The 15,830-nt window shown below is 43.4% G+C and overlaps 1 protein-coding gene across 3 annotated transcripts in view; it reads left to right on the forward strand.

The window, feature by feature from the left end:
* The window catches only part of LOC137537571 (tumor necrosis factor receptor superfamily member 1A-like), a 114,838-nt gene extending 105,314 nt beyond the window's left edge, over nt 1-9,524 (forward strand). For all 3 annotated transcript variants that reach the window (XM_068259439.1, XM_068259438.1, XM_068259440.1), the window contains 2 exons: nt 3,584-6,304; nt 6,731-9,524. In XM_068259439.1, coding sequence (XP_068115540.1) covers nt 3,584-3,870 — 287 coding nt within the window. In that variant the 3' untranslated portion in view covers nt 3,871-6,304; nt 6,731-9,524. The remainder of the gene's footprint in view (nt 1-3,583; nt 6,305-6,730) is intronic.
* Nucleotides 9,525-15,830: the final 6,306 nt, after the last annotated feature.

Raw genomic sequence — 15,830 nt, forward strand, 5'->3', positions numbered from 1 at the left:
CTCTTTTGTGCGTTTTTTCACCGCTGAAAAAAAACGCACCTCAACAACGCTACAGTGGAAACAGGCCCATCCACTTGCATTACATGTGCGAATCTGCATGCGTTGGACGCATGCGGATTCGCGATAGTGGAAACGAGCCCTAAAACAGCAATAGGAACTCCACTAAAAACTGCAAAATGCATACAAATTGACTTGCAGGTCTTAAACTGATCAGTAAATTATGTTGCTAACAGGGCCTCTAGTTTCCATGAGAATAGCTATTATTACCTCATAATTTACCTCATGAGGTAAAACATGACTAAAACCTACCAGAATTGCTAAATGTCATTACCTCATGAGGTAAATTACCTCACATGAGGTAATTAGTTTGATAGCCCTACCAGAATGGAGGCACTGTCTACACAGTGGCGTAGCAATAGGGGATGCAGGGGCTGTGACCGCACCGGGGCCCGAGGATCAGAGGGGCCCCTTCATTCATCATATTAGCTTTGCATTGTAGCTATGCTGGTAATGAACACCTCTACAGGATCTTCTCACAAAATTAGCATATTGTGATAAAGTTCATTATTTTCTGTAATGTACTGATAAACATTAGACTTTCATATATTTTAGATTCAAATACACACAACTGAAGTAGTTCAAGCCTTTTATTGTTTTAATATTGATGATTTTGGCATACAGCTCATGAAAACCCATATTTCCTATATCAAAAAATTTGCATATTTCATCCGACCAATAAAAGAAAAGTGTTTTTAAAACAAAAAAAGTCAACCTTCAAATAATTATGTTCAGTTATGCACTCAATACTTGGTCGGGAATCCTTTTACAGAAATGACTGCTTCAATGCGGCGTGGCATGTAGGCAATCAGCCTGTGGCACTGCTCAGGTGTTATGGAGGCCCAGGATGCTTCAATAGCAGCCTTAAGCTCATCCAGAGTGTTGGGTCTTGCGTATCTCAACTTTCTCTTCACAATATTCCACAGATTCTCTATGGGGTTCAGGTCAGGAGAGTTGGCAGGCCAATTGAGCACAGTAATACCATGGTCAGTAAACCATTTACCAGTGGTTTTGGCACTGTGAGAAGGTGCCAGGTCGTGCTGAAAAATGAGATCTTCATCTCCATAAAGCTTTTCAGCAGATGGAAGCATGAAGTGCTCCAAAATCTCCTGATAGCTAGCTGCATTGACCCTGCCCTTGATAAAACACAGTGTACCAACACCAGCAGCTGACATGGCACCCCAGACCATCACTGACTGTGGGTACTTGACACTGGACTTCAGGCATTTTGGCATTTCCCTCTCCCCAGTCTTCATCCAGACTCTGGCACCTTGATTTCCGAATGACATGCAAAATTTGCTTTCATCCGAAAAAAGTACTTTGGACCACTGAGCAACAGTCCAGTGCTGCTTCTCTGTAGCCCAGGTCAGGCGCTTCTGCCGCTGTTTCTGGTTCAAAAGTGGGTTCATGCTTCCATCTGCTGAAAAGCTTTATGGAGATGAAGATTTCATTTTTCAGCACGACCTGTCACCTTCTCACAGTGCCAAAACCACTGGTAAATGGTTTACTGACCATGGTATTACTGTGCTCAATTGGCCTGCCAACTCTCCTGACCTGAACCCCATAGAGAATCTGTGGGATATTGTGAAGAGAAAGTTGAGAGACGCAAGACCCAACACTCTGGATGAGCTTAAAGATACTCTGTAACAAATTTTTCAGCCGTAGTTCTTCTATCCTATAAGTTCCTATGCCTGTTCTAATGTGCTCTGGCTTACTGCAGCCTTTCCTAATTGCACTGTCTCTGTAATAAATCTTATCTCCTTTCCTCTGTCGTGTCTGTCGGGCTAAGGCTTGAATGTGTGGAGTGCAGGGCCGGTTTAAGCAACAATGGGGCCCCAGGGCAAAATAAACCTGGGGGCCCCCCACAACATATACCCCGGAACAAAAATCGGCATTAGGGGACCTTTTTTGCTGCTGGTATAGTCAGGGTGTGAAGTCCCAATCGGTCGGAGCTCCACATTCTGGCTATCTCAGCCTGCATGGGGGACAAGGGGTTAAAAAGTTTCAGGAGGGGGGACCCCACATAATTTTTTTTTTAAAATTCCCACACTCTAAACATAAAAAAAAATAATTGGGAAAATAGAAAAAAATGCCAGGGATTTTCATACAGCCATATTGCGGCTGTATAGCGATCCCTGGCCAAAGCGCTGCGGCTGCGTATAGACCCCCTGGAAACTCCGTTAGGAAATGTATTACGCTTTCGTTTGATGCATGTAAAATTACACTACTGTTAGGTTTGCTACTAAAAGTGACATTTACCGCATTTAAAAGTATACTTTTTTCCTTTAAAACTTTAAAATCGATTTTCTCAAAAACTATAAGGTCTTTTTGAAAAATTGTTTTTTCCTCTTATTCCTAATGATCTCCTTAACATATCCTGCAAATTTAGGGTTTCTAGCATTTAAGGTGGATTTGCTATCAAACATTAAAGTCGGCAGGTTTTTAAATGTGTATTTTTTTTCCTTTGAAACTTTGAAATCGATTTTCTCAAAAACTATAAGGCCGATTTGAAAAATTTTTTTTCCTCTTATAGCCACTGGGGGCCCCTACAAGCTCTGGGGCCCTGGGGCAGCTGCCTCCTCTGCCTCTATGGTAGCGCCGGCCCTGGTGGAGTGTGCAGGGCTTCTTGTGATTGGATAGAAGCGATACACACCCTCTGCAGGCCCCCTGCACACTCTGTATGAGTGTGCCTAAAACTGTTAATTACAAGCCAGGATTGCAGCAGAGAGTGGCAGAAACAGCACAGAGGGGTACAGGAGAAAATAAGGAATAGAATGGTATGCTTTTTAGTGTAAGAATATTAAGAGTACAGATTCTCTTTAAGGCCGCTATCGAAGCATCCTGGGCCTCCATAACACCTGAGCAGTGCCACAGGCTGATTGCCTCCATGCCACGCCGCATTGAAGCAGTCATTTCTGCAAAAGGATTCCCGACCAAGTATTGAGTGCATAACTGAACATAATGATTTGAAGGTTGACTTTTCTTGTTTTAAAAACACTTTTCTTTTATTGGTCGGATGAAATATGCTAATTTTTTGAGATAGGAATTTTTGGTTTTCATGAGCTGTATGCCAAAATCATCAATATTAAAACAATAAAAGGCTTGAACTACTTCAGTTGTGTGTAATGAATCTAAAATATATGAAAGTCTAATGTTTATCAGTACATTACAGAAAATAATGAACTTTACCACAATATGCTAATTTTTGGAGAAGATCCTGTATATGTGCATTGCATAGTGGTATTCCTTAACTCTTACTCTGATTACACCTCTCTGACACAGCAGCTGTCCTTGGTAGGGTTTGAGGCTCCATATCAATAGAGTTCTTGGGCCCCCATGTAAAACTCACACTGGGGCCCCACACTCCTTAGTTACGCCACTGTATCCTCTGCTGGAATCATGCAGATGTGATGTTGGGGCAGCCGATTGGAAGCTGCTCTCCACTTGCTGCATCCAGTGAGGAGAGAGCAGCATTAGAATACTCAGGACAATTGGAACCCACTAAATATGTTGTTTCTCTCTCCAGATTGGCCGACCTTCTTCTATTGCGTCATTGACAACGTCCCTGCGAGCTCCTTCCTGCGGTTTGCGAGGCAGCTGGGCCTGCGAGAGAACGACATACAGTATATAATAAAGGAGAACTCTAATAACCTCTCGGAGCAGTATTATAAAATCCTGGAGAAGTGGCGCGAGCAGGCGGGCCGCAGGGCGTCCATGGCAACCGTGATCCGCATCCTCCGAGAAATGGAGATGAACGGGCCCGCCGAAAATATTACAAATAATTTACGTAGTAAGGGAATCCGGATTCTCTGAGGTCGGACGATGTTTACCCCCTTCCTCCGCCTATGGATTATAAATCACAGTGACGCCATGCGTTCTACTGCGGCCGAACCAACGCTGTGAACAGTGAAAATGCCAATATCCTTTTCGCATTCATTTTCATGAAAATAATGTGAAATTCGATTTCGAGTGAAAATACCTTTAAAAACAAAAGTATTACTATGTTTCACACTTTTCCTGAATTTACATGGGAATTTTTTTTTTATTTTTTACGTTTTCTTGGAAAAAATCTTCACGATAAAAATATATTGTTTTTCTGTGTTTTCGCACTTTTTGCAGTAAAATATCGATGGTTTGCGTTTTTGCGAAAAAATACGAAAACGCAAAAATACAAGCTATTTTCGTGAAAATTTTCTCAAAATCGAAAATAGCATTTTTGATGCAAACATGAATTTGGCAAAAATTTTCAAGCAACACTGGCTGTGAACTGACCGGATTATGAAGTATTTTATACTGTTCAGAGGTCGCCGGAAGCGTCTAACGTGCCTGTAATGCTTGGAGGTCTAATAAGCGGCTTCCAAGTTTTCGAAGTTTCCATTTGTGTACAAATAGCACTTTTGTCTGGATTTTAGATGGTTGTGAGTTTGTACTGTATATACGGTAGTTGATGTCCCTTATTCAATTCAAGTTTTCTCCTTGGTGAAATCGTCTGAGACAGGCAAGAACAGAGCAGGAGATTTGGACTCACCATGGGCCGCCATAGGCTGTGAAGTGAATTACGGCTAGAGAGGCCCGCAGACAGTAATTTGGCTGCTGTCAAAAGACAGAACCTAAATTACTTTTAGGCCTGGAACCCACTGAAATCAGCAAACGCAAAACGCAACCGCTAGCGTTTTGTCTGAGCGGTTTGCAAGCGGTTTCATGCGCGTTTTTGGTCGTGTTTTGCAACATTGTATTTTTTTGCCCAGCGGGTGCGTAGCGTTTTGCGTTTTGATCCTGATTGGTCCTGTGAATTATTTTTAATTTTGTTACAGTGTGCTGAACCGCAAAACGCTAGCAAAACCGCTCAGTTTAGGTTTTGCTGAGCGTTTCTGCTAGCGTTTCAATACTTTACATTGAAGCGCTAACGATCCCAAAAATGCTGCAGGTCCTGCGTTTGCGTTTCTGGGAAACGCAAACGCTCCTGTGGAAGTTGCCCCATCCATTAACATTAGCCCAGCGTTTTGGCAAAGTGCTAGCGTATCGCAGTGCTGCCAAAACGCTGCCAAAAGCGCTCCTGTGGGTTCCAGCCCTAAAGGATACCCGAAGTGACATGTGACATGATGAGATAGACATGTGTATGTACAGTGCCTAGCACACAACTAACTATGCTGTGTTCCTTTTTTTCTTTCTCTGCCTGAAAGAGTTAAATATCAGGTATGAAAGTGGCTGACTCAGTCCTGACTCGGACAGGAAGTGACTACAGTGTGACCCTCACTGATATGAAATTCTAACTATAAAACACTTTCCTAGCAGAAAATGGCGTCTGAGACAGGAAATAGATATAAAGGGTCAATAGTTCATAGATTTTAGTTCTGGCATACTTCAATGAATGTGTCATTGGTCAAAAACAATAAAACAGTTAAAACATAAAAAGTAGATTTAAACATAAAATAAAACTGTGGAATACCTTAAAAAGTCATTTTTAGGAGAAAGAAGATAGATACAATTGTTTATTTCATTAGTTTATTTTCGCCTCGGGTGTCCTTTAAAAAGAGCAATAGCCAGCAGCTGAACTACGTTTTACCCACGGAGTCCATGGCAACCTGGAAGGGGAAAAGTAATTAACACCGCCTGGAATGTTACAGGAGCAGTGTTTAGACTTTACCCTGCACCCAAATCTCCCGGCGCCTTAACTTCAATAAAATACCTTTTCAAGCGGCTAGCAGACAAAAAATACTTTTGGCAGTATTTTGTTGCCTACTGTTTTGGTATGTTTTCAATTGCAGAGTGCTGAAAAGATTTTTCAAACAGAAAAATGATCTCCCAGAACCCCCTGTTCTGGGAGATCATTTTTCTGTTTGAAAAATCTTTGGCACCTATGGCTTGGGAGCCAGATGTGGCTCTTTTGATGGCTATATCTGGCTCACATACAAATCAGTAGGAGTTAATTCACTAAGCTACATGGCTCAAGCAGCGCAGCTTAGTGTGGCAGCGCAAGTCAAATTTTCAAAGTAGGCACACTACTGCTGTAGCATGCACTACTAACTTACTCGCCCTACCCCTAAAACTAAAACGGCAGCTCCAATTGTCCCACTCTGGGCCCTGTCAGGTCCAGTGACTTTGTAGGACGAGATCTCCGCACTTTGATTGGCCCAATAGGGGGCCTGTCACTTGACAGGCAGCCTATTGGGCCAAACTTGCTGGGATCTTGTCCTACAAAAAGGATCAACCCCCAAGTCAGCTAGCTGATTGTACAAGCTGTTAGGCCTGGTGCACACCAAAAAACGCTAGCAGATCCGCAAAATGCTAGCAGATTTTGAAACGCTTTTTCTTCTTTTTCTGTAGCGTTTCAGCTAGCGTTTTGCGGTTTTGGGAAGCGTTTTTGGTGTAGTAGATTTCATGTATTGTTACAGTAAAGCTGTTACTAAACAGCTACTGTAACAAAAAACGCCTGGCAAACCGCTCTGAAGTGCCGTTTTTCAGAGCGGTTTGCGTTTTTCCTATACTTAACATTGAGGCAGAAACGCATCCGCAATCCAAAATCTGCTGCAGCCCGGGAGTATGCGTTTCTGCAAAACGCCACCCGCTCTGGTGTGCACCAGCCCATTGAAATACATTACCCTAGCGGATCCGCGCCCGCAGGCGGATCGCAAACCGCAGCGGAAACGCTCTGGTGTGCACTAGGCCTTAGTCGGTATTTCTCCTGTCGGGGACATCAGCCCTACTGTCCCAATTTGAAACATATTGTATGGCGGTCATGGAATTACATTTTAAAATATGTGGCGTTTTTGGCTCTCTCAGCCAAGAAGGTTCCTGACCCCTGTGCTGGAAGAAACCTTAGGAGAAAAAGTGAATTGAATAAGGGGCGGAGTCAGAGATAAGATTTTATTATTTTATAACGTGGGTAAATCAGTGATGGGATAATGCCTTGTGTCACGTTCTGAATCTGAAGCAATATGCGTGCCAAGATGCGGAATCCAATATCGATTCTTAAAGGTGCCACTCTTACCTTAAGATTTTAATTTATTTTTTTTATGTAATCTACTGTCTGAGCTGGTTTTATGGGTTTGAACTTTTTTTTTTTGTCTGTTTTTGCTGTTTTGTACACAGAGTATCTAGTTAGATGAATATGACCATGTACCATAGCCAGATTGTGTGTGTATGTATATATATATATATATATATATATATATATATATATATATATATATATATATATATATATATATATATATATATATATATATTCGAATAATACCTGAAGGAAGCCTTCGGGGGATGACTTAGGGATCGGTGGAATGTAATAAAAAAGAATGTTATTTTAAAATATGTAATTTAATGTATTGAAGGATTTGTGGAGCCTGCGCTGCTCACAATATTATATCGCTGCCACAAGTAAAGCTGTGTACACACATGAGATAAATGTCTTTGGGGGACGAACGATCAACGATTGATCTTCTGATAATCATTATCAAATTGTTTGCGACAGACCTCCAAAGACAGCAACCTCAGATTTGTCTCTCAATCTTTTTGATAGATTTGGTCTGCATACAATCGTTTGTTAAGCGAAGTGTATACGAGATCTGTCAGATCTTCTCAGTGAACAGCGCACGCGGAAGGAATTGGAACTTTTTCGATTGGCTGCGCACGCACAATCAGATGATGATCTGTGGTCTTTAGCTTAAAAAATATTTGTTTGCGTACGAATGCCCTCGTTTGAAGGATGGCTCGTTCAAACCTTCCTGACAAACCTACACAGCAGATTGATGCCTCGGTTTGCCAAGGATTTTATCTGGTGTGTGTAACCAGCTTAACTATTTATTATATATATCATGCATCTGATTCTCACGGCCATAACTCGGCTGGACTTGTATGCCATAGTGGAGATATTTTGTACTTATTTATATTTTGTATGCACTAGAGCCGAATTGAACACACATCCAGTGTTTTAAGAAACGCAAAAACGCATTTGTGAATACAGATTAAACCTTTTATACACTGGGACCAATGAGACCGGGGGTAGAGGACCAAATCTACTGCGAACTGCTCTAAAGGTGATCGTTTAATGACAATTTAGCAAATCGGAAAAAAAAAACTGCTTGTATAATCGGTTGTGAAAGATAGGAGGTATCAGGGCCGGTTCTCTCATGAAGCAAGGTGAAACATTTGCATAAGGCGCAGAGATTACAGGGGCAGCATGCAGTCAGAGTAGGAGGAGAAGAGAGAGGAGAGCGAGGTGAAGAGGTCATCATTGGGGAGTCTGACAGTGATTGAGGAGGGGTAGGCAGGAGGCATACATAGGAAATCACCACCAGGAGACTTGGGCGCAGGATACAGCCGGTATGGCTTATCCTGCTGCTGCACAAGTTCCCGGTGGGGGGGGGGAGTGACCATCCTCACAAGTTTGCCTCAGGTAGCGAAAAATCTAGAACCGGCCCTGGGAAGTACAATTTGTTTTATTGATAGTAAAGTGATCATTACATTACATTTCATTTCCGATCGCATTTATCTGATTACTTGGGCGATTTTTCGCTGCCAGTTGTACCGTTAGTGGCCACCTTTAGAGTTTTCGCACATTCCTTGTTGTGAAGGCCGTAGCAGCCGGTCAGCAGATCCTGGCCGTGCTCGAGCATTTGGTCAGGCAGCGTTATACGGACCAGTCTTACCCACAATGCACTGTCGTGTAACGTTTACTGTATTACTTTGAGATTTTCCGTTTTTTTTAAAAAAGGGAAGTAGATTAAAACAGAGCGGAAATAGAAACCTGTGTTTGTTTTAAATTCTGACTGATTGTTTCAGAGTTATAATATTTTATCCTGTTTATTTATAGTGAAATAACTGGAAGTTTATTTGTCACACAGAACAAATGGAATGCAAGTGTCTCTTTATTCTCCAGTGAAAATGGAAGGCTGAAATGTGATTGGCCCTCCCCTAATCCTCACTGTACCCCTCCCCCAATGTTTACTGTACCCCTCCCCCTTCCTGTAATCCTCTCTGTACCCCTCCCCCCTCCTGCAATCCTCACTGTACCCCTCCCGCAATGTTCACTGTACCCCTCCCCTTCCTGTAATCCTCATTGTACCCCTCCCCCCTTCCTGTAATGCTCACTTTACCCCTCTTTCAATGCTAACTGCACCCCTCCTCCCCCTCCTGTAATACTCACTGTACTGCCCCCCCCCCCCCCCAACGCTCACTGTACCCTCCTGTATCGGTCACTGCACCCTCCCCCTCCTGCACATACATACAATCTTGCAGTGCAGCGGATGCAGTGCAGGGTCTCTCTAGTGTCTGAGTAATGTCAGTTTTATTTCCATACCTCCTCCCTGTGCGGGTCGCATCTGATCACGTCCACAGAATGTGGCATCATTCACATGCTGGTGACGGCAGCACTGCAGAAACTGCACAAATGTTAGAATAAAACTGTATTTACCATTGTTTTGTATATTTATTGTATTTATGAAATAAAATGAGTAAATATTGCTTTATTTGCCGTTGTTTGGATTGTTTAGCCTTTTGTGTGAGAAAACTGATGGGAATTATCCTTACAGGTGAGTTTCACATGTTATGGTAATGTAGACAATATATAAGTAAAATACATATATACTTTATAAATAAAACACAAAAACACACACACCTCCAAGTTGGCATGAAATTGGTCGTGGCCTTCTTTATTGGTTATCTTAAACTCAAAGAGGTCCAAATAACTTTATTAAAATATAAATATAAAAACTGTCATCAACAATCAAAACAGATAAAATCAGTGCGCATTGTGATCCATCACTACGGTTCAGACCACTTGTAATACTCCAATTTTCCGAAAGGACCGCTTCACGAATCTCGTCCATACTTGCCTGTGTGACTCGAAGAACCAATAAAGCTTGACCACGATGGAGAACTCACTTCAAATAAAGGGAAGGGTGGGTGGGGAGCTCCCCAGACCGCTCTGGACTAAAGGCAAATTGTGCTGAGACGGACCCTTAAAGAGGTACTGTAACATCAAAGACAACTCATTGCCAGCAGATAGCCATACCTAATTTATGGGGGAAACCCCAGTAATTCCTCATATAAAGCCAGCATTTTGCTGGAATTTCACCTTTAAATGCTAAGCCACGCCCCCTCCATGAGTTTCCTCCGCGGATGTATAAATTAGTTGTGCGCACTGCCCCCTGGGTAGTGACATCACCAGCAGTAGTTGGGAGAGAAAAAAAAACTGTTGTCCTCACCGTCATCAAGGAAGGACATGTGTAGTTGTGCACGAGGGGAGGCAGAAGCAGCCGATGTTGCAGCCTCAGCTGCTGTGACAGATCTTCCTCCTCTCTGCCCCCCTGAATCTGCGCTGCCACTCTCAGCTCCACGTCCTGCAGATCAGCTGGTATGTGTAAGGAACTTCATCGGAGCTGGAAGCCCTGTGCTTTCAGCACACACTTCCTACAGCTCTCCTGCAATCTCTGTGTTATCTCTGTCCCATCTGCCAGCATCTCCGGTGAACTCACATGGCAGGCAGAGCAGAGATAGAGCTACTGAAATGGAGGGCTGTAGGAAGAGCTGATAAGGGAGGACTTCCAGCTGGGATGAAGTGAGTAAAACAAGCTGATATGGGAGAGGTGGGGGCTGCAAGGCTGCACAGCTACCCATAGTAAACAACACATTCTGACAAATGCAGGCTTCTGCTTGTTTGTTTCCCTTTCTGCAGTCATTTGTCTGTGGGTGTTGACCTCTCCCTTTGTAAAGACATACCTTTAGCACAATCCTCCTCCTCCCCAACCCCCTACACTACAGGGGGTCCACTCAGCACTGTAAATATTCTGTCCAGAAAAAAAGTCTTTTTCTTCAGTCTTGAAAGACTGACAACTAAAGCTAGGTACACATGATGCAATTATCTGCCAGATTTACAGTCATCGATTATTTCTGACATGTCTGATCGGATTTCTGATGGATTTCCAATAGAAGTAAATGGGAAATTGATCAGAAATCAGATTGGACATGTTGGAAATAATCGATCCGACAGAAAAATCTGTCAGAAAATTGCAACGTGTGTACCTAGCATTAAGGTAGCCATATCGCTTAGAGAGGGTTTTGCCTCTTGGTCGAATCTGCCCATCATTGCTAGCGATATGGCTACCTTAATGCTAGGTACACATCTGTCAGCTGCCTATACACCACAGACCGATTTCCGATCGATTTCAGCATGAAATCTTGGGAATTGGCCGAGCCCACCTTGTCCACCGCCTCTCCACTGTACATATGTATGTGTGTGTGTAATGTGTAAATGTGCATTTATACATTACCTGTCCTGTGTTGCAGTGCCCGTGCATTTTCCAACACTCTTCTGCTTGCCGCATAGCACGCCAGCATGGTTTATGCAGCTAATAGAAGAGCAGCAGAAGACAGACGGGCACCCGCAACACAGGACAGGTAATGTGTAAACGCGCACTTACATATTACGTACATACACATTGTGGGAACAGCGCCGGGGTTTCATCGCATTCGTCGCTCTTGCAAAATTTCGTAATTTCATGTCTTCTACAGAAACAAAGTTATTTGAATTAACAAAATGGACATAATTTCATTTCTCAGGCCCGGGGCACACCAAAACCCGCTAGCAGATCCGCAAAATGCTAGCAGATTTTTAAACGCTTTTTTTTATTTTTCTGAGGCATTTTGCGGATTGCTGCTGCGGATTTCAGTGTAGTACATTTGATATATTGTTACAGTAAAGCTGTTACTTAACAGCTTCTGTAACAAAACTGCCTGGAAAACCGCTCTGATCTAGCGTTTTTCAGAGCGGTTTTCCACTCTCCTATACTTTAACATTGAGGCAGAAACGCCTCAGAAATCTACAAAATGCTGCAGGACCTGAATTTGCGTTTGTGGAAAAAACGAGCCGCTCTGGTGTGCACCATCCCATTGAAATACATTACCCAAGCGGTTTTCTATCCCCAAGCATTTTTAAAAACGCTCATGAACCGCTCTGGTGTGCACCAGCCCTTTGTCAAGGTGCATTTAGTGATCATGACACTTGGTTTTGCAATATCTGATGATGCAAAGGTCCCTGCAAGTGCTGTCGCTTTAAATGTATCAGGAGGCTCTGGACTGGAACACAATTTCAAGAACTGAAGGATTTTCGTGTTAAACACAAAATTCTGATTTGCTTGTGTTAAGTAAATGATCCTACTTATGAAAAATCTATTGTAATTACAAAATTCCCCATAGACGCGAAATTTCATGTAATTTTGTGAAATTTGCAAAATTTCTATTATGGCCATAATCTTAATTTCGCGAATTACGCGACATTTCGCGTAAACGTAATTAGGTCATTGCGCTCCTCACTATTCTCCATTCATTTACCCTGCTACAATTACTTTACTAAAACTGCTTTTACAACAACCATTCAATTTTGTTTGTATATACAAACTACTTTTAGCCTCCTTCAGCTAGTTCTCTAACTGCACTTCTCTCTCCACACATGCATTGGGCACCTTCAGATGACATCAGTCAGTAAAAAAAAGGTGGTTACAACCTTCACTGTATAACAGTTACAACTACTGGAATAAAGAAAAAAATAACGGTTACTCTGCCAGGAGTAATAATGGTTCGTCCCAGGCATTTTTACTGGACATCGCTGAGAGGATTTTTTTTCTGTTTACAGTTCCTCTTTAATTTATACCCTGTACCTTGCCCTGATTGGTTGCTGCAACATTGTTTGAGCCCCAGCAACACCTGGCAGACTACCTTCTGCTCACCTGCCGACCAATCGTTACATTAGCTACATTTTTTTACCCTGCAACACGTACCCCAGGGGCCTGACCAATCAGCAGCATAGTTACCTCACAGCTTCACCTCAATGTTAAAGTTTCTGACAGGGATACCACGTCTAATATAAAACCCTTCTAATTGCCACAGTCCCATGTAGGGCCTATTTTATTAGTTTATTGGCCCTTCTCATTATCCTCAGTCTGTCAGTTTCCACAGGTAGGGATGCTCCTGCTTAGGAGAACTCATGGAGAAGCATGTGATCAGTTTGATCAGCTGATAGATTTGTAAGGTTCTGATTTGCTGGTTCTGGTCATGTGTTAAACTATGAAAGTCATCACAGCAAATCAGGACCTTTCAAATCTATCAGCTGATCAAACTGATCACATGCTTCTCCATGAGTTCTCCTAATCAGGGCCATCACTACAACAGGTACAGCATAATGGGTGGGACCTAGGGGTGTGACAAATCATGGGGCCGCCCCCAATGTTCACACCCTTTCCCTTGTGAATCTGAAAGCCAGGGGGTCCATCTTACAGGCTGGGTGCTGCACTCATAACATAATGTGAAAGGCTGCGTTTTACGTTATGTTTTATGCTAAAGTTGTGTGCGGTTTTTTGTGCATTTTTATTGTGTTTTTGGTGCGTTTGCAATGCATTTTATTGCATTTGCGGTTCGCATATACTTGTGCGTTTTGTATGCGTTTTTATATTTCCATTTATGCAAATCACTTGGAAGACAACAGGAAGCGGAAATACAGCAAAAAAATATATATTTTGTGGGAAAAACGCATACCATTGTGTTCCCATTGATTTTCATCATGTGCGTTTTTGATGCGTTTATAAATACTCTGCAACGCAGGTTTGAAAACGCATAGAAAACGCATGTGTGTTTTTGCATGCCTTTTTTCCTGCTGCCCACAGACTTCCATTAGCGGCAAAAACGCAGCGTTTTACGCAAACCTATCGTTTCTGCTATGTGTGCACCCAGCCTCAAGGGTCATACGAGTCGACAAGTGCAGCCACCAGAATATTCACAACCAGTGATGAGCGAAAATGCAAATATTCTTTTTGCCGAAAAAAGCACTCATTTATTTTCGCCTAATGCCCGCTATTTTCGCTTTAATTACATAGTTCATCGCGCACGTATTTCCGCGTAGCGTAGTACCGCTATGCGAAGCTTTGGCCGCTACGCGTAGTTGACGTATGTATTGCGAAGTCAAATATGCGTGCTGTAACTGCGTCTATATGGATCATTGCGCATGCGCAGAAATATTATTGCTGCTCTGTACAATACAATTCCGCATTGGAAGGTGGAATGTACGCATGTATTAGTTCACCCATGCGGATTATTGCGGAAATTTTTCAGCATAAGGGCTTAAGTGTCCGCATACAGCGAAGTTTCTTTCATTTTCGCTGCTGGTCAAACACGTGAATATTTCTGAAGATTTTCGCAAAAATTCGCCAAATTCGAAAACGGGATTTTCGATGCGAAAATGACTTGCAAGCAACACTGTTCACAACCACATGAAGTGTAGTGCCAAGAACATCCAATATGAACTATAGGCTCCTTTATAAGAAAGTGTGTAGTATGGCAGCATGGTGGCGTAGTGGGCAGCGCTCTCACCTTGCAGCGCCGGGTCCCCATTTAGAATCCCAGCCAGGTCATCATCTGCAAGGAGTTTGTATGCTCTCCCCGTTTCTGCGTGGGTGGCGCTTTGAGTCCGCCAGGAGAAAAGCGCGATATAAATGTTATTTGTCTTGTCTTGTCTTCCCCCGGGCACTCCGGTTTCCTCCCACATCCCAAAAACATACAGATAAGTTAATTGGCTTCCCCCCTAAAATGGCCCTAGACTATGATACATACACTATACAATATAGGCATATGACTATGGTAGGGACTAGATTGTGAGCTCCATCGAGGGAGTTAGTGACAAGACAATATATACTCTGTACAGCGCTGCGGAAGATGTCAGCGCTATATAAATACTAAACAATAATAGTAGTAGTTGGGACCCCCTTACAGCTTTGGGCCCCCCTGCAGTAGTGATGTAGCAAATGTGAAATTTCGGTCCTCGAACGCGAATTTCCGCAAAAGTTTGTGAACAGGCGAATCTGGGGAACTGCCATAGACTTCAATGGGCAGGCAAATTTGAAAACCTATAGGGACGGTTTCTGGCTGCAAAAGTGATGGAAAAGTTGATTCAAGGGGTCTAACACCTGGACTGTGGCATGCCGGAGGGGGATCCATGCCAAAAGTCCCACCAAAAAATACGTAGGTGACACAGTCGTGTTTTTTAATCTCTAAAGGGCAGAAATCACAGTACATTGCTTAATTTGTGGAATTAAGTGCTTTAAAACATCCGGCGTGTATACACAGCAATATTGTAGTGTAAGGGTTATGCCTGGTTCACTCTGACAGACGAAACACTGCGTTTAAATCTAATGGGAACCGTTTTTTGTTTTTTTTAGGGCTGGTTCAGACGGACGTCTGCGTAGCGTCGCGTCTGGGGGCGTTGCGGCGGCTGAGCGGTCAGGCTTTCAGTAGCCTTCGGTCGCGTCGTGATGCTGTTGCGGTTTTTTTTTCCCGTAGGGGAACATTAGCCGTCGCGGTTGGCCGCTCCCTGGAAGCTACATGTTGCTTCCAGGGGCAGCCCGAACGCTCGCGAAAATCGGGACCCGAACGCCGCGTTCGGGTAAAAGCGCGCAAAAGCTTGGTGTAAACGCTCTCATTCACTTGAATGGGAGCGTTTACCGCGACGGTCCGAACGCTTGCGGTAAACGCTCCGCAAGCGTCCGTCTGAACCAGCCCTTAAAGTCAGATACTCACCTAAGGAGAGGGAGGCTCTGGGTCCCATAGAGCACTCCCTCTCCTCTACCGTTGCCCACTGCTGTCCTGGCTCCCCCGTACCGGTATTCGACCGTTTCGGTCAAATATACCGCTGTCTCCCGGCCGAAGGGAGGCTTCGGAGATGCTTCGGGAGCCTGAATGCTCCCGAAGACTGGCCGCTCTACATTGCGCATGCGCGTGTGCCCTCT

This window comes from Hyperolius riggenbachi, chromosome 11 (genome assembly GCF_040937935.1).
Source record: "Hyperolius riggenbachi isolate aHypRig1 chromosome 11, aHypRig1.pri, whole genome shotgun sequence".
Taxonomy (NCBI): domain Eukaryota; kingdom Metazoa; phylum Chordata; class Amphibia; order Anura; family Hyperoliidae; genus Hyperolius; species Hyperolius riggenbachi.